Below are 25,806 nucleotides of genomic sequence, written 5' to 3'. Positions count from 1 at the left end.
TGAGTTACTGCAGAGCAGCTGGCCCAAAGCAGGTCAGATAGGTCAAAGTCACCGGAACACTGTCGCAGGCTGCTCTGGCTTCAGCCACAGTTTCCAGTTGAGCTTCAATACCATAGAGACCATTTTTAAAGACCACATTTAATTCTGTATTCACTTGGACTCCAGCAGTTCCCTCTATGTCACAACCCTAAGTAATGCATCAGGGAGGGCTCTGGAAAGAAAAGAGCATGAGATCTGAGACAAAGGTGGAGTTAGGATTCAGTTTCCATCTAGGCCATAAGCCTCTCTCTGCCCATTTTTAGATGGCCTCATTGTCACATTCTCTGTGGGGCTCCTGGAAGAATTCAGGGAAGTAACACATGAAGTGCCTAGCACTTAGAGTTCAATAATTGTTAGTTCACTTGCTCCCCAGGCTGAACATTAATTACAACATGTGTGTGTGTCACGGGGGAAACAAAAAAAGGTTTAAATTATGAAGTCCTTTAAATAATATTTACATCCTTTTAAAATCAAATGGAAATAAAACTTCACGGTGTATATCCTATCTGCACACTTGTTCTTTGTTATGATGTTTTATGATGGAATTATCAAGACACAACAATCAACAGTAGGTCTTCAGAAACTAAAGGAAAATACTTGGAAGCCCACAGTTATACTATGTACAGAGTTGAATACATGACATGTAAGGCAACAGCAACAACAAAAACATGCTTTATTATTTCCAAAAGGCTCTTTTCATGAAGCTTGAGCTATTTATGTGAATTCAATAACAGAAATCACATTTAGGTTTGAATGAATATGAAAATCATGGATTTGTAATATACCAATGCCTAGTAAATTAAACTGTTTATAATCGTAACATTGAGACTTTTTAGAAGCTAACTTCCAGGACAAAGAAGAGAAATAACTGAAGTTAGACTGAGAAACAACCAAGAATTCATTAATTAGAACTAAAAGATAATGCCACAGGACCTTTACATTGTTAAAATGATTTTATTATTTTCTATACACACATGCACACATACACATAAATTATGTATATAAATTTATAATACATATATCTATTATATATGTTATAATATATACTATATATAGCATAATATGTATTACATATAGCATAATATATTATATATTATATACATTATATTGTTATATATATTATATTGTTATATATAATATATTATGCTATATGTAATACATGTGCTATATATATTATATATTATGCTATATGTAATATATATTATACGATATAATATGCTATATATAATATATGATATAAAATACATTATATGTTATAAAATATATAGGAGATATATAATACATTATATGTTATATAATATATATATAAATTGGAAGAACTGGTTTTAAAATCTAATCTGCATAAATCCTACATTTCATATTTAAATACAATTGTAGAACCATTATTTTGAATTATATCCACTTTACAGGAATCTAATATACTTTGATTTGAATGACTTAGATGTACTTTTTCCAGAAAATGTATAATACCTGTGTGTGTTCATGAGCATAGACGTAAAAATCCTAATTTAAAAAAAAGAATGCAGTGCCCAGAGTCTGAAAGAAAAAGGGGATGATGAAGACGCTGAGAAGTCATGTCTCACAATGTCTGGAAATAGGTTTAATGTATGTAATTTAGTCTTTGTGTTTCATAGTTCGCTTGTGTTCACATGTTTTATTTTAGTCTTTGAAACTTATGGTTACTGCTTTGACTGTTAGGTTCTCTACTTAAAATTATTTCTCCTACAATCCACCTCCTCAAGCTAATTTCCCCTTTTCTGTGTTGCAGAGAATAGCAGGAATATTCTTGAGTTTCTTTCATTCTAAAGCATTGCACATCCTGTGTCTGAGCTGTAACGGCATCTGCTGCCCACGGGGTCCCATGATGTCCCTGGATCTGGTCTGCCCCGAGCTCGGCACAGGGTTCTGACCCCAGCACCAGTGGCTCTTCCAGTGCTCTCAGCGGTCATTTCTACTGCTGTGGCCACTTGTCATTGATGATTGGTAATGCGGCACTGTTTTAAATGACAGCGTCCTTGAAATGGTTCATCTGCTCATAGCATACACAACTGAGGTTCCTTTCACCTGCCTAACCTTACAAGGATAGGATTCCGTTAGTGTATGTGGGAAGAAATGAGAGGCTTCGTCTCACTTCTGCTCCTGAACTCATTAACAGGACAAATGCTGCCCACATGGTGGGTTCCTCAGAGATGAGCCCCCCACCACCCAGTGCCCCATCCCACCACTGCGTGGCAGCTGCAGATGGGAGGGCACAGGTGGTGACTGCCATGCTCAGTGTCTCCCCCTGCCCCGTCTGTGGCCTCCTCACCACACCTGGGGTGCATGACTTTCCTGTAAACCAGCTTTGTAAACTTGGAAGGTTCAGGTGTAACATTGTAACTATAACACAGGAAGGGCCGGGCGCGGTGGCTCAAGCCTGTAATCCCAGCGCTTTGGGAGGCCGAAGGGGGCGGATCACGAGGTCAGGAGATGGAGACCATCCTGGCTAACACGGTGAAACCCCATCTCTACTGAAAAATACAAAAAACTAGCCGGCCGTGATGGCGGCGCCTGTAGTCCCAGCTACTCGGGAGGCTGAGGCAGGAGAATGGCGGGAACCCGGGAGGCGGAGCTTGCAGTGAGCCAAAATGGCGCCGCTCACTCCAGCCTGGGCGACAGAGTGAGACTCCGTCTCAAAAAATAAAAAAATAAAAAAAAAACAAAACACAGGAAGTAGAAACACCTCCGTGAGCAAGATGTTGAGTATAATTACTCTCAGATGCCATGGGGACATTTTTTTAAATTTAAGTTCTCATGGGTGAAGTCAATCTGGGCCTGAGGGCTGCGAAGTCCAGGGTGGTACAGTCCCCAGCATGGTACAAGCCCAGGGTGGTTCACACCCAGGATGGTATGCCCCAGGGTGCTACATGGCTAGGATGCTATGTGGCCAGGTTGGTACATGCCCAGGGTTGTACAAGCCCAGGGTGGTACATGTCCAGGGTGCTATGCATTCAGGGTTGTACGCAGCCGGGATTGTTGGTGGCCAGGCTGGTACGCAGCCAGGGTGGTAGGTGGCCAGGGTGGTACACACCCAAGGTGGTACGCATCCAGAGTGGTACGCGTCCAGAGTGATATGCAGCCAGGGTGGTACGCATCCAGGGCAATATGCAGCCAGGGTGGTACGCGTCCAGGGTAATATGCAGCCAGGGTGGTACATGTCCAGGGTAATACGCAGCCAGGGTGGTACGTGCCCAGGGTAATATGCAGCTAGGGTGATACGCGTCCAGGGCGGTACACGTCCAGGGTGGTATGCAGCCAGGCTGGTATACATCCAGGGAGGTACACGTCCAGGGTGATACGCAGCCAGGTGGTACACGTCCAGGGTGGTACGCGTCCAGGGTGATACGCAGCAGGGTGGTACACGTCCAGGGTGGTACGCAGCCAGGGTGGTACGCGTCCAGGGGGTACGCAGCCAGGGTGATACGCAGCCAGGGTGGTACACGTCCAGGGTGGTACGCGTCCAGGGTGGTACGCAGCCAGGGTGATACGCAGCCAGGGTGGTACGCATCCAGGGTGGTACGCGTCCAGGGTGGTACGCGTCCAGGGTGGTACGCGTCCAGGGTGGTACGCAGCCAGGGTGGTACGCAGCCAGGGTGGTACGCGTCCAGGGTGGTACGCGTCCAGGGTGGTACGCGTCCAGGGTGGTACGCGTCCAGGGTGGTACGCGTCCAGGGTAATACGCAGCCAGGGTGGTACGCGTCCAGGGTGATACGCAGCAGGGTGGTACGCGTCCAGGGTGGTACGCAGCCAGGGTGATACGCAGCCAGGGTGGTACACGTCCAGGGTGGTACGCGTCCAGGGTAATACGCAGCCAGGGTGGTACGCGTCCAGGGTGATACGCAGCAGGGTGGTACGCGTCCAGGGTGGTACGCAGCCAGGGTGGTACGCAGCCAGGGTGATACGCAGCCAGGTGGTACGCGTCTAGGGTGGTACGCAGCCAGGTGGTACGCGTCCAGGGTGGTACGCAGCCAGGGTGATACGCAGCCAGGTGGTACACGTCCAGGGTGGTACGCAGCCAGGGTGATACGCAGCCAGGGTGGTACACGTCCAGGGTGGTATGCGTCCAGGGTGGTACGCATCCAGGGTGATACGCAGCCAGGGTAGTACATGCCCAGGGTGGTATGCGGCCAGGCAGGAGCCTCCATGTTGGAGCTGGCGTGTTCTGGACTAGAAGGCTCTGGCCTCTCACTCCAGTGTAGACAGCACTGAAGGAGCAATACACATCTCCAAAAGGAGAGCTCCTTGCAGGACTGGCTGAGGCCTTGACTGACTGCAGGTCATCTTCTCTCTCTGCCCAGTCCCGCTTCCTTCCTGTCCCAGTTATGATTACGCAGACATGCCCTCCCAGTCAGCTTCCCTGGGAACCTACTATGGCTCTTCTCATTGCACAAGAGAAGAAAATGAGACCTGGATTTAATTATCCTTCCAGTGATCGAGCTCTGCCATGGTGGAATCAAAGATGGAATGAAGTGTCCTGATGCTCCTGATTCTTCTCCCTCCCTCTGGAGGGGTTGCTGGCCCCTGAGATGTGACCCTCCAGTTAGATTGAGTTAAGCATCTTTTATGGTAAAGAATTTTAGAGCTTGGAATGACAGAAAGTAGACTGAGATTGCCTTGAGCTTATTAAGACAAGGTTCTAATAAGTAAATGGTAAACAGAATTGCATTCTGTCTTATTTTTAAATTTTGCATTAATTTTCAGAGATGATTTCTCTGTTTTTCCTTTGCCAATTTTATATTTTTTAATTTGCAATAAGGAAGTATGAGAAAATAAGAGAAGTTACATGTATTTGAAACAGCAGTTATTGTGCAGATTCCTCAACTTTTAGAATGAATGAGTCCACCCCACCTCTCGTCTTCTTTCTTACTGTTAAGATGAGAAGATGTGAGCCAGAAAGTATAATATCAAATAATATCACAGAGACAAGCAGTGGGCAAGAAAAGACAGGAAACCTGGTCTCCTAATTATTCAGCCTTTTTTAAAAAATTAAACTCTGCCAAAATTATTTCTTTCTAACTTTACAGTTGCATTTAAAAGCATTTCAATTATATCAACACAATTGCGACAGTAAGTCGTGGAAATATCATAGGTCTATACAGATGCAGGTTTATCTCTGTCATCTTAACTGAGTTGCTTAGCCTCTCTGGGTCTCATCATCTTTATATGTGAAACTGGAATAATGATGCCTCATTTGGAGACATGTAAGTTTTGAAACACCATATATAAAGCGGTCCAGCATTTGAAACAGAAGCTCAGCAAAGTATCAATAGTATCTATTGGTAATAAACCTTATTTTAAGGTAATTGAATCTGTAATTCAGAACACTGAAATAAATGTATAGTTTCACCCAGGAGCCGCCACTCCTAGAATTAAAAAATGCATTCGGTCTTTTGAGATTCCAGTTTGGCTATTCTACATTCATTTCCCCCTCAAGGCGGCCGGCCAGCGGCACACATAAAGCTATTTGTCTTTTCTCATTATCTTACTGTTATCTGTTTGTCTATTTATATTTAAAATACTTTTTCCTGAAGACAGCATAACACTGGTTGTATTTTTCATCCAGTATCATGATGTCCACCTTGTAACTGTGAGGTTCGTGTCATCTATGCTTCCTGTGTTTATTGGTAAGACTGTGTTTAATTTTACCACCTTGCAGTTTGCTTCATATTTGTCATTCATTTTCTTTTTTCCCCTTCTTTTTATGTTTTCCTTTTGTTGGATTGGGTACTTTTTGTGATTTGTTTTATCTCCTGTGCTAGTTTAATAGGTGTAACATTTGTCTTTGCTGTTTTAGGGGTGACTTTAGACTTTATGGTACTCTACCATAATCTACTGTGATGTTATACTGCTGCTTTTTTGTTTGTTTTGTTTTATTTTGTTTTTTTAGACAGAGTCTTGCTGTGTCACCCAGGCTGGAAGTGCAGTGGTGCAATTTCGGCTTACTGCAACCTCTGCCTCCCAGGTTCAAGCGATTCTCCTGCCTCAACCTCCCAAGTAGCTGGGACTCCAGGTGCTGGTCACCACACCTAGCTAATTTCCCCCCCCCCCCCCATATTTAGTAGAGATGGGTTTTGGCTATGTTGGCCAGACTGGTCTTGAGTTCCTGAACTCATAATCTGCCTGCCTCGGCCTCCCAAAGTGCTGCGATTACAGGCATGAGCCACTGTGCCTGGTCTGCGCATATATATATATATATATATATATATATATATATATATATATATATATATATATATATGAAGTGGTACAACATATATGTGTGTGTGTGTGTGTGTGTGTATATACACACACAAAAAAGTTTTCTTCTTATTATGGACATCTTCTTACTTTTTTGCATTATGAGTTTTCTTCTTATTATGGACCTCTTCTTACTTTTTTGCATGCTTAGTACTTTTTGATTGGATGCCAGACACTGTGAATCTCACTTTGACAGGTGCTGAATATTTTTGTATTCTCATAAATGATTCTCATTCTCATAAATGTGTGTGTATATGTATATGCATATATATACATATACACATATATATACATATATATACATACACACACACACATATATGTTGTACCACTTCACCTATTGTGTAGCAAAGATACAGCAATATACTCTCCTTTCTTCTTACCCAGCCTCTGTGGTATTTCGGTCATTTCTGCCACTTCTACATGTTAGAAACCCAAAATATATATTATTTGGCTTTAAACAGCTAATAATCTTTTAAACAGATTTTTAAAATAAAACATACTGTGTAATTCCCCATACAGGTATCATTCCTGGTGCTTGGCGTTCCTTACTACACTATTTCCTTCAGCTGGAATGACTTATTTTAATATTCCTTGTGGTATGGGCCTGCTAGTGATGGACTTTCAGTTTTCACATGTCTGAACTTGTTTCTCTACCCTGTGATTTTGCAAAATATTTTTGCTGTGTGAGTTTATTAGATTGACAGTTGTTTTGCTTATTTTTTATTTCGGTACGTTCTAAAAGTTGCTCAGTCTCTCCTTGATTTCATTCTTTCTGAAGATGCATTGCCTGGTACCTTTATCTTTGTGTCTCTACACAGAACCTTACCCCTACCCCCGCTACTATGGATGCTTTAAAGATTTTTTCTTCATTGCTGTAGTTAGGCAACTTGATTTTGACATGTGTGATATCGTGCTCTTCATGTTCTTTGCATTTTGCACTTACTGAACTTTTTGTATTTATGATTTCACTGTTTTAGTAAATTTTGAAGTTTTGAGGTAATTGGTTTTCTTTCTCTTTTCTTTTTTTTTTTTTTTTTCTGTCCCTCTTTGTGTTCCTTACCTTTGGTGACTTTAATTACACACATAGGTCTGCTCAGAGAGGTCCCAAAGTTCATTGATTCTCTGTGCTCTTAGTTTTGTTTTGATTTTGTTTGGAAATCTTTTTTTTTTCTTTTATGTTTCATTTTAAATACTTTATCTTGCTATCTCTACATGTTCATTAATGTTACCTTCTGCTATATCTATTCTACCTTATAACATCCATTGGGTTTTGAATCTTACATGGTTTTAACTCTAGATGTTCAATCTGGGTCTTTTTTTTTTTCTTTCCTTTTTTTTTTTTTTTTTTTTTTTTTTACATTTTCCATGTCTCAACATGTTCCGTTATCAGCTGATTGAGAACAGGGCATACAATTCTGATAACAGTTTTAATGTTGGTGTTCACTGATTCAAAATTCTGTTTTATTTCTGGCTCATTGTTCATTTATTGAGTTTTCTTCTTATTATGGACATCTTCTTACTTTTTTGCATGCTTAGTACTTTTTGACTGGATGCCAGACACGGTGAATCTCACTTTGACAGGTGCTGAATATTTTTGTATTCTCATAAATACTCTTGAACATTCTTTCACTGGGGTTTGGTTGAGTATTTTTGGAACAGTTTGATCCTTACAGACACTACTTTTTAAGGCCGAATGTAGGTTGAAACACGAAAGATGTTGCTTCTTTCTTAGTAGTAAGCTTGATTTGCATTTAACAATTCTTGTCATAGTTTTGCGAAAATTTGTATATGGTTTAATTCTTCTAGCGTTTAAAATGGCAAAGGCCCGGCCAGGCGCGGTGGCTCACGCCTGTAATCCCAGCACTTTGGGAGGCCGAGGTGGGCGGATCACGAGGTCAGGAGATCGAAACCATCCTGGCTAACATGGTGAAACCCCGTCTCTACTAAAAATACAAAAATTAGCCAGGCATGGTGGTGGGTGCCTGTAGTCCCAGCTACTCGGGAGGCTGAGGCAGGAGAATGGCGTGAACCTGGGAGGCGGAGCTTGCAGTGAGCCAAGATCGAGTCACTGCACTCCAGCCTGGGTGACAGAGCAATACTCCACCTCAGGAAAAAAAAAAAAAAAAAGAAAAAGAAAAAAAGAAAATATAGGACCACATGAGGATTAACTAGTGAGGTCAAAATGTAACACTATAAGATAATTTCATAATTCACACTAGTAAATACACATGATGCTTCTCAAAAGTCGTTTACATAGTCAAAATCATTTTGCAACAACATTTTTATTTTCTCAATTGTCAAGAGCTTCTAATGTCTTTCACGTGCTATTCAAAATCTTTTGAACATCCAGTCCATAGGTTTCAAATCCATTTGCCAACTAGTTGCTTACCTAGTTTCTGACCTTGCTGCAGTCTCTCCTGCAGTGTTTCTGCTGTTATATGAATTTGCCTGGAGAGCTTGAAACATTTTTTTAAAACTATGTTATGGTTGTGCCCTCAGTTCTACCTAAGAAAACATCGTAAGTCTCCCCAATCCATATATCCCTGTTATTATAACAAAGCTCCATTGTGAACACTGTAGATCAAATGATGCCTGATCATCATCTCTTTTGATGTGAGCCACATTTTCATATGAAAGAGCTTTTTGTCATGCTTGAAAGTACAGATTCTGAATCCATCATATGCAAGCTCTACCACCAATTCTTAGCAGTTATGTGTCATGGAAGTGACTTGATCTCCCTGCAGCATGCTTTTTGTTTGTTTAAAATGGGCATAATAATAGTACTTACTCATATACACTCTTAATATATACAAACTACTTAGAACAGTGTCTAGCACATAGTATGTGTTGTACAAGTATTTCCAGTTTTAAGGCAGAAATAATGAAGTAGACTTAATATTGCTAAGTGAAAAATTAGGATGTCCTTCTCCTTTACTTCCATTACAACTATGCTAGCATTTTAATAATAGCCTTGACTCTGATACCCTTTACAAATATTGTTTCTGAAATTGGGATGTGTTAAAATCTCTGTATACTATGAAAATTGTATTATTTCCCTAACATTTGCATGGTGCTTTAGAGTTGGGAAAATCAACTTAAAAGCCCTGACATGTATAGAACGCTTAACCTGTGCCAAGTGCCCTGACGTTTTGTGATATCTTTTTACAATTTTCTGTAATAAACCCACGAGTAAGTTTTACTTTTCATTCCCCTTTTTAAGATATGGAAACTAAGGTCTAAGTAATTTGTCCAACGTTACAAAATCAGTTTCTGGAGCAGAAACCCAAATCTATCTCATGCCAGGTCTGATGACTAACTCACTGTGCCGTATACTTTTATATAAATTCTTGCTACAACGACTTCCCCCATATCAATTTATCTTTCCTTTCTTATTTGGCCAGATCTTGCCCTTTCCCACCTGTAAGTATATTTACAACCCACTTCCTCATTGAGTTCTTCTCAGTCAATTCCTATTACTTCCCATAGTAATGCTTTCTATGAGGTCCTTCTCTTTCACGGTCATTCCTCATCCCGGAGAATGAGACTTTTTGAAAATAGAAGGCATTCAGTGACTGCCACCTCCTGGGAGGTCCTCATTGCTTTTGTCATAAATGCTTCCTCAGCACCTTCTCCTTTTACAGATTGGCCCGCATTCAGAGAGCCAGTAAAGAGAAGCAATGTCAGGTTACAAGATTTGAAAATCTGATTTTTTAATGTGATCCTGAAAATTATATAACCCGATTTTTCTAATCCTTCCCAAAGCCAGGAGAGAGAGTGGGGTGAAGAACTTTTAGCAGCAAATAGTCCAAAGCAAACACATCTGATGTCGTTGGTTTACATAGGAAGTGCACATCATGAAGGAATTTGGAGTTATATTGCCTTAAGCTATCAGTAGACTACTAGACAGGCAAAGTGTAAAGAAATGGACAGGAACCCTAAGGGACCCAGATTCCAAATGAAAGTTCACTGATTGTACACATGCTGTTAAAAATGCTGCCGTTCCTTTGATGAATTTCAAACTTCTTTTTGATAGCCTTGTCTCATGTAGTAATGAATATTAATGTTGTATTTTATTGTAGTATCGTACTTTCACTTTTCTTGTGGGAAGATATTTAATATGACATCCACTTAATTATTGAAACAGCTGGGTTAAAGGTTTGACATGATAGCCCAATTAAGTCACTGAATTGTGACCATATGTATTTGCCAAATTGAGTGTTACGGAGAGAATTTTCATGTGCATATTTAGAATGGCAGCCTATGTTTCAAGTTTCGAGCCCTGGTGTGCAAACTTGGCTTCATGAGGTCTGATGGAAACCTGCCATGAGAGGAAAGAAATGTTTCCAGAACTCTTTCAAGAAATCCCTTCACATTACCAAATGTCTGCGTTGGGCGCAGAATTCCCATCACCTAAATAAGTGTTGCTTTCTTGAAGCATCTATGGGAAAGAGTGCAAATGGCTCGGGAAATACAGAGAACTAAAAGTAGAGTTTATGTCAACTCAGTATTTACTAAATTCTTCATGTGTATTTATTACTTGTGGGAGTCATAAAGGGACATGCATAATCTTCAGGCAAATTGGTTAAAAATTTAGTTAAAATGAAATTGGCAGAAATGACATTGGGTTGAATTTACTTGCTTTTAAATTAGTTTTTCTCAACCACTGAATTATCATATTTTGGTAATTTTTGTGTCTGTGTCTTAAATCTTTGCATAGACCTATCAACAATTCCATCAATATTTTACAATTTGTAAGCTTTTTGATTTCATTAGTAAAATTGCTGATAGATTTATAATACTATGTCCATGTTGCATTTGTTAGTGTTTGCAACTAGAAGAAAATATTCTAATTTATTTTTAATTATTTCTATTTATTTGTTCACATTGTTCCCATTAAAATTTTTACAAAACTTCTTAAAAAGAAAATTCGTTGAAGATGAAAACCCCCAATTCCTAAATCATAAGTTTATAACTTTGTGTCACCAACACAAATTCCTTTAAACCTTAAATGGTAGATTTAATCATTTTTTTCCATTTCCTAAGTTATTTTGCTTCCAAAATCCTTAAATTAATTTTAAGCCTCTGATACTTATTTACACTTTTTGCCAAGTATGGAAATAAAGTGACTAAAATTATACATTATTTATTGATTCATTGCTTCTAAAATAACATTTTGTTCAGCTGAATTTTGAAAAACTTTTTTTCCTATTCCCACTAAGCTGATGAGCTATGTGAATTTTAGTTATTGTATATATGTATAGGAAAATATATGATCTACTTTATAATATATTAATATTTATATACAAAGATAAAAAGATTCAATTCCAACCTGGAATGATTCAAGGCCCTCAGAACTATTAACGGCTGTTTACAATAAAATCTGATAGAGTCATATAAAGAACAGATATTTGGAAACCTGTTATCTCATTCAATCTTGACACCTTCCCCTGTAAAATAAATACTGATGGGAAAACATTTTCAGTAAATAAGCAGAACTGATAAATGTAAAAGAAGAGACCTAAAGGCCGTTCTCCTTTCCATTACAATCCTTGTCAATTGAAAAAGAGCAGCTTGCAAAGACTGTGTCTGATGTGTGTTTTTCAAATTCTTTTATAATTAAGTGTCGAGATGTTAAAGACAAAAATCTGTAGACAAGAGAAAGAAGCAAACCGTTAAAGTGGTCAAAGATGCCCCAGAAGTAGACGTCCTCTTTATCCTCTGTAACGCCACTGGGCTGTTGCTGGAGCTGATGGCCGTTGCTGTTACAGCAAATGCTCACTTCATGTACTCAGTAGGTTCTGGGAAAATGTGGCTCTAACAAAAACAACATATGACAAAACCAATTTTCCCACAGGCTAATTGATATAAACAAAAGTAAAGTTCCTATGGCATATTACTCGCCGTGCGAAACATGACCAAAATTCTAAATATTAAAGATCAAAACACTTCTAACATTGAACACTGACATAGATGTGAGCTATACATTCATTTAAGAAAGATTAATAAAAACAAGTAAAATAGTTTATCCAATTATTTGAGTTTTGGGTTGTGGGTGGCCAGAGTTGTCTCAGCAGCTCAGGGTGCCAGGTGGGCACCAGCCCTGGATAGGGTACCCTACCATGGCAGGGTCACAAACACACACACACACACACACACACACACACACACAGACAGGGACTCAGGACACGTGCCAATGAACCTAACATGCAAACATGCACATCTTTGGGATACGGAGGAAACTAGACATACCTCATGCAGACATGGAAAGAACAGACAGTGACCCTGGTCAGGAATCTATTTATTTTTCTCATCCATGTTGTAATGAAATAGTGGTGATGACAACAGTGCTATTTGAGGGCCTGCTGTAAAATAAAAGCCTGCAACGGCACCTGGAAAAGGATCATTTACGTCAGATACAATGGGAAATGCAATTTCATCAAAAGAACAGGCATGCTCTCCATTGATGTCTAGTTTTTTCTTTGACATCTGCTACTTCTAACATCTGCCTTAATTTTTCCCGATGAAAAATACCTTTCCTAAATTGATGAAATTGAACGTAATAAATAGTTTTCATATTCAATTTTATGGGAGTAGCTGTCTGTTGGAAGTTTGAAGACATGGGTGTTTACAAATATTTCTTTTCAGAAACTTTGGGGAGACTCTTGTATTCAATAATGATATTTTCCCTTCAAAAATATGTAAGTCAGTACATTTCTACACTGCTGGAAAATACCATTGCACAGTACAATGGTAAAAATTTTGGAGGGCTCCAGTTCTCTTTAAATTTACTAAATATACTGTAGATAATAAAGTGTGAGACTTGACCGTAACAACAGTATCTTGAGATATGTTACACGCAGTCATGTGTCACTTAACAGCAGGGATGCATTCCGAGAAATGCATCCTTAGGCGATTTTGTCCCTGTGCAAACATCACAGAGTGCACTTACACAAACCCAAGTTTTGCAGCCTGCTACACACCTAGGATGTATTATGGTGTAGCCTAGTGCTCCTAGGGTACAGACCTGTACAGCATGTGGCTATACTGAATACTGTAGGCAACTGGAACATAATAGTAAGTATATGTGTCTGTAAGCATAGAAAAGATACAATAATAAAACAGTATTAAAAATTTAAAAAGTTACACTCGTATAGGACATTTACCGGGAATAGAGCTTGTGGGGCTGGAAGTTGCTCTGGGTGAGTCAGTGCATGAGTGAGGCATGAATGTGAAGGCCTAGGACAGGACCATGTACTACTGTAGACTTCATAAACACTGTAGACTTAGAGTATACTAAATGTGTAAAAACACATTTTTCTTTTTTAATCATAAAGTAAGCTTAGTGTAACCTTACTTCATAAACTTCTTTTTCATTTTTAAGCATTTGACTCTTCTGTGATAATATCTAGCTGAAAACACAAATATTGCACAGTTGTACAAAACATTTATATTGTTATTCTATAAGAGTTTCTCTATTTAAAATGTATACATTTTTACTTTTTAAACTGTATTCATTAAAAATTAAGACACACACACACTAGCCTAGGCCTGCACAGGGTCATCTCCTCCACCTTCACGTCTTGTTGCACCAGAAGGTCTTCGGGGCAAGGACAGGTATGGAGCTTTCATCTCCTAGAATAACAATGCTTCCTTCTGGAATCCTTCCTGAAGGGCCTATGGTTGTTTTACAGTTAAATCGTTATTTTTTTTTTTTTAGTAGAAGCAGCACACTCTGAAATAATGATAAAAAGTATAGTATAGTAAATACAAAAACCAGCAACAGTTGTTCATTATTATCATCAAGCATATGTAGTGAACCTAATTATATGTGCTATACATTTGGATGACTGGCAGCTCAGGTGGTTTGTTCACACTGGCATCACCACAAACATGTGCGTCGCACCTGGCATTACCACATTGTGATGGCTACAACATCAGTAGGCCATCATCTCCTGGGACCGACGTTGTGTATGAGGCCTATCATTGAGCTGTCGTCAGGCAACTCACAACCATATATTACTGTAGAATGTTCCAATGATCTTTCTACACGATAATCATTTACATTATTCATACCAAAGTTAATTGAAAAAAATAATTTCAGGCTCTTTTAACAGAAAAAATGTATAGCAGAGTCGCTCTGACTAAGTTCCATTTCCAGAGTGGTTCATTTGGATTTTCCATGCATGACAATGACTGGTCATTGTGGTTCTCTTTAGCAGGCTTATTTGATGGATTTCCATTGATAACCCTTGTCTTTGGGGAACAATTATCTAGACACCTTCTGTTGGAAAATGTGTGCCTTCTAAGAAGAATTAGCAGTAACAGTTAAAAATAATAATGACCCTAAGAAGACATGATGATTTATTTTAAATATTCCTGGACATTAAAGAAAAACATCAAAAATCTTTTTGTCACACATTTCCTTTTTTTATCACTGTTTCTCACTCTTCCCATTTACGGTGGCTATTCAGCCTGCGTCTTTGACCGTAAGAGCTCTCGGCTCAGCTGATGGACACGGCATTCTGGTCATAAGCTGAAGGGCTGCCCTGATAAAATGGAAAGTTTTTGTTCCTTATAAATGTCACTTTTAATATACTATAAATAGCACAGATTTTTGCTTTATGGATAGTGAATGTGGAATTAAATTCAGAATTTTCTTATTTAAAAAGACAACAAAAATGGTTGTAGACAATATTGAACAATTTTCTGTTGTGTTTTTAAACAGATTTTTGTAGACTGCTCTCAGAAATTATTTCTTAAAAACTAGAACTGAAAAAACTTTATGTAAATAGAGATTTCATAAGCATGTCAATAATATTCAATATCTAAGCACTGGTATTTATTTCCTAAGTATTTCTACATAGCTCAGTTTGTACTTAAGTAATATCATGATAAATAAAAAATAACTTTAGAAATAGCTGAGATTCCTTTCTCACATTCTAAAAAAGTTCTATGTTTCTCAGTTTAAAAACTAATAAAACAGAAAATATTGTTCTGCATTATACCAATACATTAAAATACACCCTGATGCCAATGCAAAGACAATGGATATGGACATAACATAGTTTCTGTTCAGTTGGAAATATATTTTTATTTGGAAATCTTTTTATTTCCCCACTAGTAAGTTTCATAGCTTATTTGAATATAAATAGTAGCAGCTAATTTACTGGTGACATACTAAATTTAAACCATAGATACGGAGACAATAGCCCACAATGATGAATTTCATCCATTGAACTGAATGGTGCACCAGTTAAGTTCAAAATCATGTTCTATTAGTATGGAATGGAGTTTCAAGTCGATTTATTTAGACAGAGAATCATATCAAGGAAAAAGTCAGAGGATCAAAAAGAACAGAATCAATACCCCATTATTGAAATCATCAATGAAAAGAGTCAAACTCTGTAAATTGTTTGAAAAGATTTATTCTGAGTCAAATATGAGTGGCCAATGGCCCATGACACAGCCCTCAGGAGGTCCTGAGAACAACTGCCCAAGGTGATTGAGCCACAACTTAGTTTTATACATTGTAGGGAGACATAAGACATCAATCAATACACATAAGACGTACATTAGTTCGGTCTGGAAAGGCAGGACAACTAGAAGTGGGAGCTTCCAAGTCATAGGTAGAGTCAAAGGTTATTTGTTTGTTTTTGTTTTTGTTTTTTGAGACAGAGTCTCACTCTGTCACCCAGGCTGGAGTGCAGTGGCGCGATCTCAGCTCACTGCAACCTCCGTCTCCCAGGTTCATGCCATTCTCCTGCCTCAGCTCCCCGAATAGCTGGGACTAGAGGCACCTGCCACCATGCCCGGCTATTTTTTTTTGTATGTTTAGTAAAGACGGGGTTTCACCATGTTAGCCAGGATGGTCTTAATCTACTGACCTCATGATCTGCTCCGTCTACCTCGGCCTCCCAAAGTGCTGGGACGACAGGCATGAGCCACCGTTCCCGGCCAGGGTTTTTTTTCTTTTTTCATATTGGAAATTAATGGAAAGAGTTAAGTTATTGTCTAAAGACATGGAATCAATAGAAAGGAATGTCTCGGTTAGAATAAAGGGTTGCAGAGACCAATGTTTTTATCATGCATAGAAAGCCTCCAGGTGGCAGGTTTCCGAAAACAAGATCGCCTGTGTTTCTTTTCGGAAGTAAGGAGCTTCTTCTATCCGTAATTCCAAAAGGGAAGAGGGTATAATGAGGCATGTCTGGCTCCCCGAACTAGTTTTTCAGGTTAACCTTGGAATCACCCTGGCTGAGAGGATGTGTCCATTCAGATGGTTGACAGGCTTTGACTTTTATTCTTGGTTTGCAAAATGCAAGTGAATTCAGTATTTGTGTTGTCAAAACTTAGCACTGAAACTTACTTTTGAATCAGACACTATAAATTGACAGAGCCTGGCTGTGGGCCTGGAATACAGTAGTGGAACCCTTTTTTATGCATTGATGGATGAATGCATGAGATTTCTAATTTATTATTTAATTCAATTGCTTATCCATCAAATGTTGATTGAGCATTGGGTAATGATGTGTAACAGACACCGTACCGGTCCTGGAAGCATAAAAATAAATAGGGTTATGAGTATTCACTCTTGCAGTGTTTCTGATACTGCTGTTTTAGATTTCTGTAGTCTACTGTGTCTGGCTGCTGACACTGATATCTGGTTGCTCACTATAGGAGTATGTAGAATTTCATGACTACAAAAATATAATCTCGACATTATCTGGAACACTGAATAAAAGCAGGACTATATTTTCCTCTCAACAAAATGCATTTATTTGCACTTTATAATGTTTATAAAAGTGCTATACTGCAGATATTCTAAAACCAGAAGACATTTTCTCAGTTTAATTTTTAGGAACAATTAATATTTTCCTGATACTAGAGATTTTCTCATTTTAATAATTCAAAAATGGTGTCTGTTTTGTGTTATAAGTGGCTCTCCATAGAAAATTTAACTTGTTTTTTCTCCTTTCTTTTCTCTTTCCAATAGTTTTACCTAGCCACACTTGTGGAAATCCTGGAGAAATCCTGAAAGGTGTTCTCCACGGAACGAGATTCAACATAGGAGACAAAATCCGATACAGCTGCCTCTCTGGCTACATCTTGGAAGGCCATGCCATCCTGACCTGCATTGTTAGCCCAGGAAATGGTGCATCGTGGGACTTCCCAGCTCCCTTTTGCAGAGGTACAGTGCTACAAGGGGGCTGGTGAGCAAACTCCAGGGCAGGGCAATGGCTTTGGAGCTGCTTTTATAAAAGTTTCCACTTAAATGAAAAGATGACATGTTGGGATGACTCTCACTATGTAAGCTCATTCTGCTCCTGAAAGCAATATTGCATGTTATTACTATGTAAGAAATAACATGTAACATGTAATATTTAATATTACATGTTATTAGTATGTAAGTAATAACATGTAATGTGTCATAATAATATATAATATTACATGTTATAATATGAAAGAAATCATGATTGGACCACATAAGGTCATTAGCAAGTTTAGGACTTGTGATATGGTTTGGTTGTGTCCTCACCCAAATCTTATCTTGAACTGTAACTCCCACAATTCCCACATGTTGTGGGAGGAACCTCGTGGAAGGTAATTTAATCACAGGAGCAGGTGTTTCCTGTGCCATTCTCATCATAGCAAATAAGTCTCATGAGATCTGATGGTTTCAGAAAGAGGAGTTCCCCTGCACAAGCTTTCCCTTTGCCTGCTGCCATCCATGTAAGACATGACTTGTTCCTCCTTGCCTTCTGCTATGATTGTGAGGCTTCCCCAGCCACTTGGAACTGTTAGTCTATTAAACTTCTTTCTTTTGTAAATTGTCCAGGCTCAGGAATGTCTTTATCAGCAGTGTGAAAAGGAACTAATACAGTAGATTGGTACCAGGAGTGGGGTACTCCTGAAAAGATACCAAAAGATGTGGAAGCAACTTTGGAACTGGATAATAGGCAGAGGTTAGAACAGTTTGGAAGGCTCAGAAGAAGACAGGAAAATGTGGGAAAGTTTGGAACTCTCTAGAGACTTGTTGGATGACTTTGACCAAAATGCTGATAATGATAGGGACAATGAAATCTAGGCTGAGGTAGTCTCAGATGGAGATAAGAAACTTGTTGGGAACTGGGCCACAGGTGACTCTTGTTATGTTTTAGCAAAGATACTGGCAGCATTTTGCCCCTGCCCTAGAGAGCTGTGGAACTTTGAACTTGAGAGAGATGATTTGGGGTATCTGGCAGAAGAAATTTCTAAGCAGCAAAGCATTCAAGAGGTGAATGTAAAGGCATTCAGTTTTATAAGGGAAGCAGAGCATAAAAGTTCATGAACTTTGCAACCTGACAATGTGATAGAAAAGAAAATCCCATTTTCCAAGGAGAAATTCAAGCCAACTGTAGAAATTTGCATAAGTAATGAGAAGCCAAATGTTAATCCCCAAGACAATGGGGAAAATGTCTCCAGGGCATGTCAGAGGTCTTCACAGTAGCTCCTCCCATCACAGGCCTGGAGGCCTAGGAGAAAAAAGTGGTTTTGCAGGCCAGACCAAGGGTCCCCATGCTGTGTACAGCCTAGAGACTTGGAGCCCTGCATCTTAGCTGTTCCAGCTGTGGCTGAAAGGAGCAACACAGAGATCAGGCTGTGGCTTCAGAGGATGTAAGCCTCAAGCCCTGGCAGCTTACACGTGGTGTTGAGCCTGCAAATGTGTAGAAGTCAAGAATTTGGGTTTGGGAACCTCTGCTTAGATTTCAGAAGATGTATGGAAATTCCTGGATGTCCAGATAGGAGTTTGCTATGGAGGGTGGGCGGTGGGGGCGGCTCATGGAGAACCTTTGCTAGGGCAGTGCAGAAGGGAAATGTTGGGTCAGAGCTCCCCCACGGAGTCCCTACTGGGGCACTGCCTAGTTGAGCTGTGAGAAAAGGGCCACCATCCTTTAGATGCCAGAATGGTAGATCCACTGACACTTTGCATCATGTACCTGGAAAAGCTGCAGACACTTAATGCCAGCCCATGAAAGCAGCCAGGAGGGAAGCTGTACTCTTCAAAGCCACAGGGGCATAGTTGCCCGAGGGTGTGGGAACTCACCTCTTACATCAGCATGACCTGAAAGTGAGACACAAAGTCAAAGGAAATCATTTTGGAGCTTTAAGATTTGACTGTCCTGCTGGGTTTTGTACTTGCACAGGGCCTATAGACCCTTTGTTTTGGCCAATTTCTCCCATTTTTGAAAGGCTGTATTTACCCAATTCCTGTACCAGCATTATGTCTAGGAAGTAACTAGCTTGCATTTTATTTTACAGGCTTATAGGAGGAAGGGACTTGCCTTGTCTCAGATAAGACTTTAGAATGTGGACTTTTGAGTTAATGCTGAAATAAGCTAAGACTTTAGGGGACTGTTGGGAAGGCATGATTGGTTTTGAAATGTGAGGACATGAGATTTGGGTGGGGCCAGGAACAAAATGATATGGTTTCACTGTGTCCCCACCAAAATCTCATCTTGAATTGCAACTCCCACAATTCTCACATGTTGTGGGAGGAAGCCACTGGGAGGTAATCGAATCATGGAGGCAGTTCTTTCCGTGCTGTTCTTGTGATAGTAAATAAGTCTCTCAAGATCTGATGGTTTTAAAAATGGGAGTTTCTCTGCACAAGCTGACTTTGCCTGCTGCTATGCATGTGAGACGTGGCCTCGTCCTCCTTGCCTTCCACCATGATTGTAAGGCTTCCCCAGCCACATAGAACTGTATGTCCATTAAACCTCCTTGTTTTGTAAATTGTGCAGTCTTGGGTATGCATTATCACCAGCGTGAAAACAGACTAATTCAACTTATTATTATATCCCCCAAATATCCAAAATTGTTTTCATTGTATTTTTCAATCTTCAGGGATTTCTGCCTATTTTCATCATCTCTTGTTGCAGGATTCGAAGATTTGATGCCAATGTTTATGTCCTTCTAGCCCTGTTGCCTCCGTTTTATCTTTTGTTACTAAAAATTACAAACACTCCTTGACCATTTAATGTGTATATTTTAAGAACTCTTTCAACACTCTCAGACTTCTCAGATAAGGTGATTGTAAGTTAGTGCCCTCTTCCAAGTGCCATTGTCACATTTCAGAGCAAGATGATAATTCCTTTACCTGGAGCACTGCTATTCTCACATTTTCCAAAAATATTATTTTACTGTTCCAATGACTTTAGAAAAGAGCATGCTTCAACTCTTAGGTTTTGACTTTCCTAAGAAAAACTCATCTTTTGAGTACAAAATTAAAAGCATAGGTAACATTTATTGAGGTTTTAATGAGATGCCAGAAAAAGTGCTAAACACTTCACTTGGATTATACCATTTAACTCTCATAACAAGCCACAAATGTAGTAATTATTAACACTCATTTAAAAGGTAAAGAAAGAGAGTTTTAATTTCCAAAAGATTCCAGAGATAGCTAATGTTAAGACCCAAACATAAATCTGGCTTTTAATCTATGCTTGAATGCATGTCAATTCACAGCCTCCACTGCAAGTCATCATGTGACATTATATTATTTCCTTCAGTATGCTTTTAGTTTATCCTTTGCTAGTTATTGCATATTTGCCTATTTTTTTCTTTTTTTGTAAAATGTTATAGTCTTATGAGATCTACTTGATGCTTGTTATATTCGTAATGGCATATGATGACCACGACTACTACTACTACCACCACCCCACAAGGTAGTATATATTGTCCACTTATTCTAAGCCAGCCATTACGTTAGCAAATTTAATCTTCATAAGTAGGCATTTTATTAAAGATTCATATCATAGATGGGGAATCTGGATGTTAGGTAGGAAAAGTGACTTTCTCAAGGTGTTCCTGCTAATAGATGTTAGAGTTGGGATTAATCATATTCAAATTATTCCTCTGTCCTAGACAAATTCATGGGATGATGACTTCCTCCTCTAGATGTCCATTATTTCTTCTAAAATGCTCATTTTCTCTGCACATTCCTGAAGTTTATTATGTCCCTTTTCATTTTTTTCTTATTATTATTAATTACTTTTCATCTTTATGTTGTCAAAACAGTGGTGGCCTCAAAATCTAAACCTATATCCCATTTCCCTTGCTTTCCACAGATTTTTCTCAAGTAATTGATCTCACTTAAGGACAGTCCCATTGGGCATCCTAAATATATTCTTTCTTCTTCTTTATTTGTACCATTATTTCCATTACATTCTCACTCTCAGAAAAAAAAATCAAAGTGACTCTGGCTTTGTTCTCTTTATTTACTTTATAATAGATCATGTAGATCTCAAGTCATGCTCTTTGTTTCCTTTCAAAGTATCTCTGCCTTACTTCCATTTCTACATATACTGTACTATTTTAGTTATTTATTTCCCTTCTCAACCAGACTGGCTTCCAGTTTGTTGAATGGGCCCCCATGTCTAGAATGTCAGTTGTCATCTGTATTAGTTCATTCTCATGCTACTATGAAGAAATACCTGAGACTGGGTAATTTATAAAGAAAAGAGTTTAATTGACTCACAGTTCTACATGGCTGTGGAGGCCTCAGGAAACTTACAATCATGATGGAAGGCACCTCTTCACAGGGCAGCAGGAGCGAGAAGTGCAGAGTGAAGAGGGGAAGCCCCTTATAAAACCACTAGATCTCATGAGAACTCACACACTATCACAAGAACAGCATGGAGGACCCACCCCCTGATCTAACCTCCTCCCACAAGGTCTCTCCCAAACACATGGGAGGGGATTAGAATTCAGATTACAATTCAAGGTGAGATTTTCAGTGGGGACACAGCCAAACCAAATCATCATTCTACTTTCTACTCCTGACTCACTCTCTCCTAACATCCATCTTCATCCCAACCTTTCTTTTGTCAGCCAAACCACTTTGGTGACTCAACAAGAATAAAGTACAAACCTACAACATGGCTTCCTATATGCTCCTTACCTCATCGTAACTAAATGATGCAATTCCACCTGGTAGTGTACCCAACATGAGTGTAAAGCTTTTCACTCTACAAAGCTGTGTTTTTCCGTGGCTAACCTATCCTGGCTGGCCTTAGAACTATCTGCTTCTCTGTGTTCCTCAACATCATGTGGTTAGCTTGCTATCTGTCATCGTGGGACTACACCATAAGAATTGGGCAAACACTGCAAAGCAGGTTTTCAGTTTGTTTGTTTGTTTGTTTGTTGTTTGGTTGGTATTTAGGGAATTTGCTCAGCAGCATACCACACCATGCCACATTCCAAACTTTTGCTCAGGTTTTTACACTGCCACAGAGTCTCCCTGTCGTCTCCCTACAGCCATAAATCTTACTCATTTGTCAACTTCAAACTTAAGTCTAAATTTTGGCTTGTCATTGCAACCCCTTCTTACCATTTCTTTAAGGAAAAAACAAAAGCCCCTTGGTCTCTCAGATAGCATGTATCTGATTGCGATTTTATATTTTGAAATGTCGTCTTAAAGGTGTTAACTTGTAAATTCCCAGGAGATAAGATACCACCAGTAAAACTGTGAGTGGCAGTATCCTTAGTTCCTTGTGACATTAAAACTTGGCCTATGTCATGAGTATTTTCCTTCATTGTTTACTGCTTTTTTGCTCACATATCCTCCAATGGTTTTCTTCTCAATTGGAGGATCTTTAACATTTCCATAATCATATCTGTAGTCAAAGTTGGCATAACAATCAGCTAAGTGTCTTTCCGATGCTGCCACCAATGTAGTCATTTCCAATGAGATCAATGTGCTTTCATCACAGGAAACATTGTTCTTCTGTGTTATAGATTATTAAATTTACATTTAAATTTTGCTTTTTTCAATATGTGGTCTAGTATGACTTCAAAGGGCATTCAATTGCCTATTATTTTATAAAACAAATTTGAATGATGTAGCACAGTTTCTCATGGATTTGGATAACTGGATTATAAAGAAAAAATGATCTAATTCTTGTAAATGTGTAAATGTGACATATTTATGAGAGATAGAAATTTCAGCCATATGGAGTGAGATAATTCACATGAATGAAATGAGTATATATTCTGCTTCCCCAAAGTCCTATTAATACTTATTTATTTGCAGAAATTGGTTGAAGAGTTAGTTTTTTTATAGGGTTCCTAACAGTAGCATGACTGTCTCCTACAATGATCTTTTGTCAGTGTTATAAAAGTTTATCATTTATTCAAACTGGCAAGATTTTCCCTGAATAACGACACCTAAATGTATTATATATGTAGCCATGATGTTCTTTAAAGAAAAAGGTGTAACTGTATATTTAATTAATATAAAATAATTAGCATAGAATTAAATGAGAAGCCAGTCACCTTTGCTTAGAACTGTGTCCCTTAAACAGGGAACAAGCATCACATTACATAAAAAATGAGACCTCACAATTTCTTTTTCTGGAGAGGTAATCTTTCAGTTATTCATTATTCTTGAGTCTTTCAACTTAATATCTGTATCTTTCTTAATTCACCTTATTCATTGTATATTATTGCCATGTTCTGCCAGTCCTTCAAAGGATTTACTGTTTCATTTCTTACAGGCATGATGTCTGTCTAGGGGAAAAATATGAAAAAAGAGAAGAAGCAACTAGATAGTTTCAACGAAAAATGCGTTTGTCTCTTGATTTAAGTGCCTTCTTAATTTGCTTTATGTTTCCTATACTTTATTATTGAGTCATAAATTATTAAATCATAATGGTAGAGCCTAGGATAGATTATACATTACTTTGAGTTCTGGGTACTACAGGGAAATAGAGGATCCAATCCAAAACAAAGGTATTCTTCCCGATTGGAAAACATGAAAGATGGTCCACTGTCTGGATTTTGGATAGGGGCATACAAGAAGGTAGAAAGGAAGTAGGTAAATATTTGTATTCAGAAAATCCTCCTCCATGAGAAAGCTAACATCTGACCCAGAACACTTCCCAGGGAGAGGGTGCGTTTCTTCACGGGAGCTCACATCCATGGGAAATTACAGTCTCAACATCTCTTGCGGCCCCGTCGGTGTCCCCTTTTACTCCATTGCTCCAATTCTGAATCTTAGTTTTGTGAGTATTAGTCTGATCTTACCCCGGCTGCCTAATTCTACCTATGTAATCACCGAGGCATCAGGCCATTTGAACCCAGCCAGGCCTAGCTCAGCCCAATCGTACTTCAGACAGAGATTCATGCTCCCTCTCACCGGAACACCACCTTTTTAACATGCTTTTATTTATTCTATGATAGAACACTTTGTTTTAGCAAACCTTACTTAAAAAAACAATTCTCAACAGCATTGCAGAGCTGAGATCCCTGAAGTCATACTCTGGAAGTTCCCAATCACAAGCTGTCATAAGTGACATCTGTTTATGTATGCTGCACTTCACAGAGTGGCCTGCGGTAGCATCCTCTGTGCAACTGCAATGAACCACCTTGGGAAGGCATCCAGAAGTCATATTTATGTGATGTCTCCTTGGGAATAGGCTGAGGCCCCTAAATGCAAGATCCTGCTTGTGCCTCAAAGAACCTTAAGAAATGGGCAGGGAAAATATGATTATTTCTGTAATAAGGGTGAAAAAATAAAGTCTCAAATTGACTTGACCTCTGATTTAAATTTCTGATTTGGACATTGTAACAAGTCAGCTATAGTTTGAGTGGTCTCTTTCCAACTTTACTAGCATTTAAGTTAAGTAACATATGAACATGGTTAAAGAATTTAGTAATAAAGAAAGTTTTACCGTGAAAACTTCCGTCAGCATATCCATATTCTTATGCCATAGAATCAATAACATTTAACCATTTCTGGTTTTCTGTCATTATTGTCTTTTATCTAATGTGTTTGCATTATTCTTTGTGCTTTATCCATTGTGAACTTTCTCAATTGACAGCTTGATATGAGTATTATGTTATATCACTTCTGTTTCCCATGTCTTGTTACTATCCATTATATTTAGGAACTGGAATAATACAGTTGATTCTTTATGCTGTATTTCTTTAATTTTTGGTAGCATCTCTTGTCTTTCCATTTAGTAAGATGTGAATATCCTTGCTTCTACTCTTTCTAGTAAATTTTCTCTCCAGTTTTGGCCTCTTTATTCTCTCAATTGCAATAGAACCTTTGCAGTATCAAATATGTTAGCATCTGTATTTATTAAACAATAATAATGAAGTTGCTCTTAATGTATCTAAAGGCTGCTTGTAAAAGTTGAAAAGCAGTAAGCATTCGTATTTTGGTAAGTGCGTGAATATTGCTCACCACAGAGCCAAGCGTATGCCCGTAATTAGACTTCCTCTTCTGTGGTTCTGACATCACAGTCCCTAATGCTACTCAACCCAGAGTCCAGATGAGTGCTGGCTTTGCCTCAATTATTCATAATAAAGTTGTAATTACTTTTGTTTCACATTTGGACCAGGGCATTCTTGTCCTGCTTGTTTCATTAATGCAGCATTAATGGGCTCAAACAGAAATATTCTTTGCGCATGTTAAATTCAAAATGTGTCTCAATGGTGGGTAGTTGG

The 25,806-nt window shown here is 38.8% G+C and overlaps 1 protein-coding gene across 1 annotated transcript in view; it reads left to right on the top strand.

Moving 5' to 3' along the window:
* CSMD1 (CUB and Sushi multiple domains 1) overlaps positions 1–25,806 on the top strand; it is a 2,034,615-nt gene that overhangs the window by 948,408 nt on the left and 1,060,401 nt on the right. Inside the window, exon 4 of the mRNA XM_015144705.3 lies at positions 17,309–17,503. Coding sequence (XP_015000191.3) covers positions 17,309–17,503 — 195 coding nt within the window. The remainder of the gene's footprint in view (positions 1–17,308; positions 17,504–25,806) is intronic.

Source organism: Macaca mulatta, chromosome 8 (assembly GCF_049350105.2).
Source record: "Macaca mulatta isolate MMU2019108-1 chromosome 8, T2T-MMU8v2.0, whole genome shotgun sequence".
Taxonomy (NCBI): domain Eukaryota; kingdom Metazoa; phylum Chordata; class Mammalia; order Primates; family Cercopithecidae; genus Macaca; species Macaca mulatta.
This window is presented reverse-complemented; position numbering and strand designations above follow the sequence as displayed.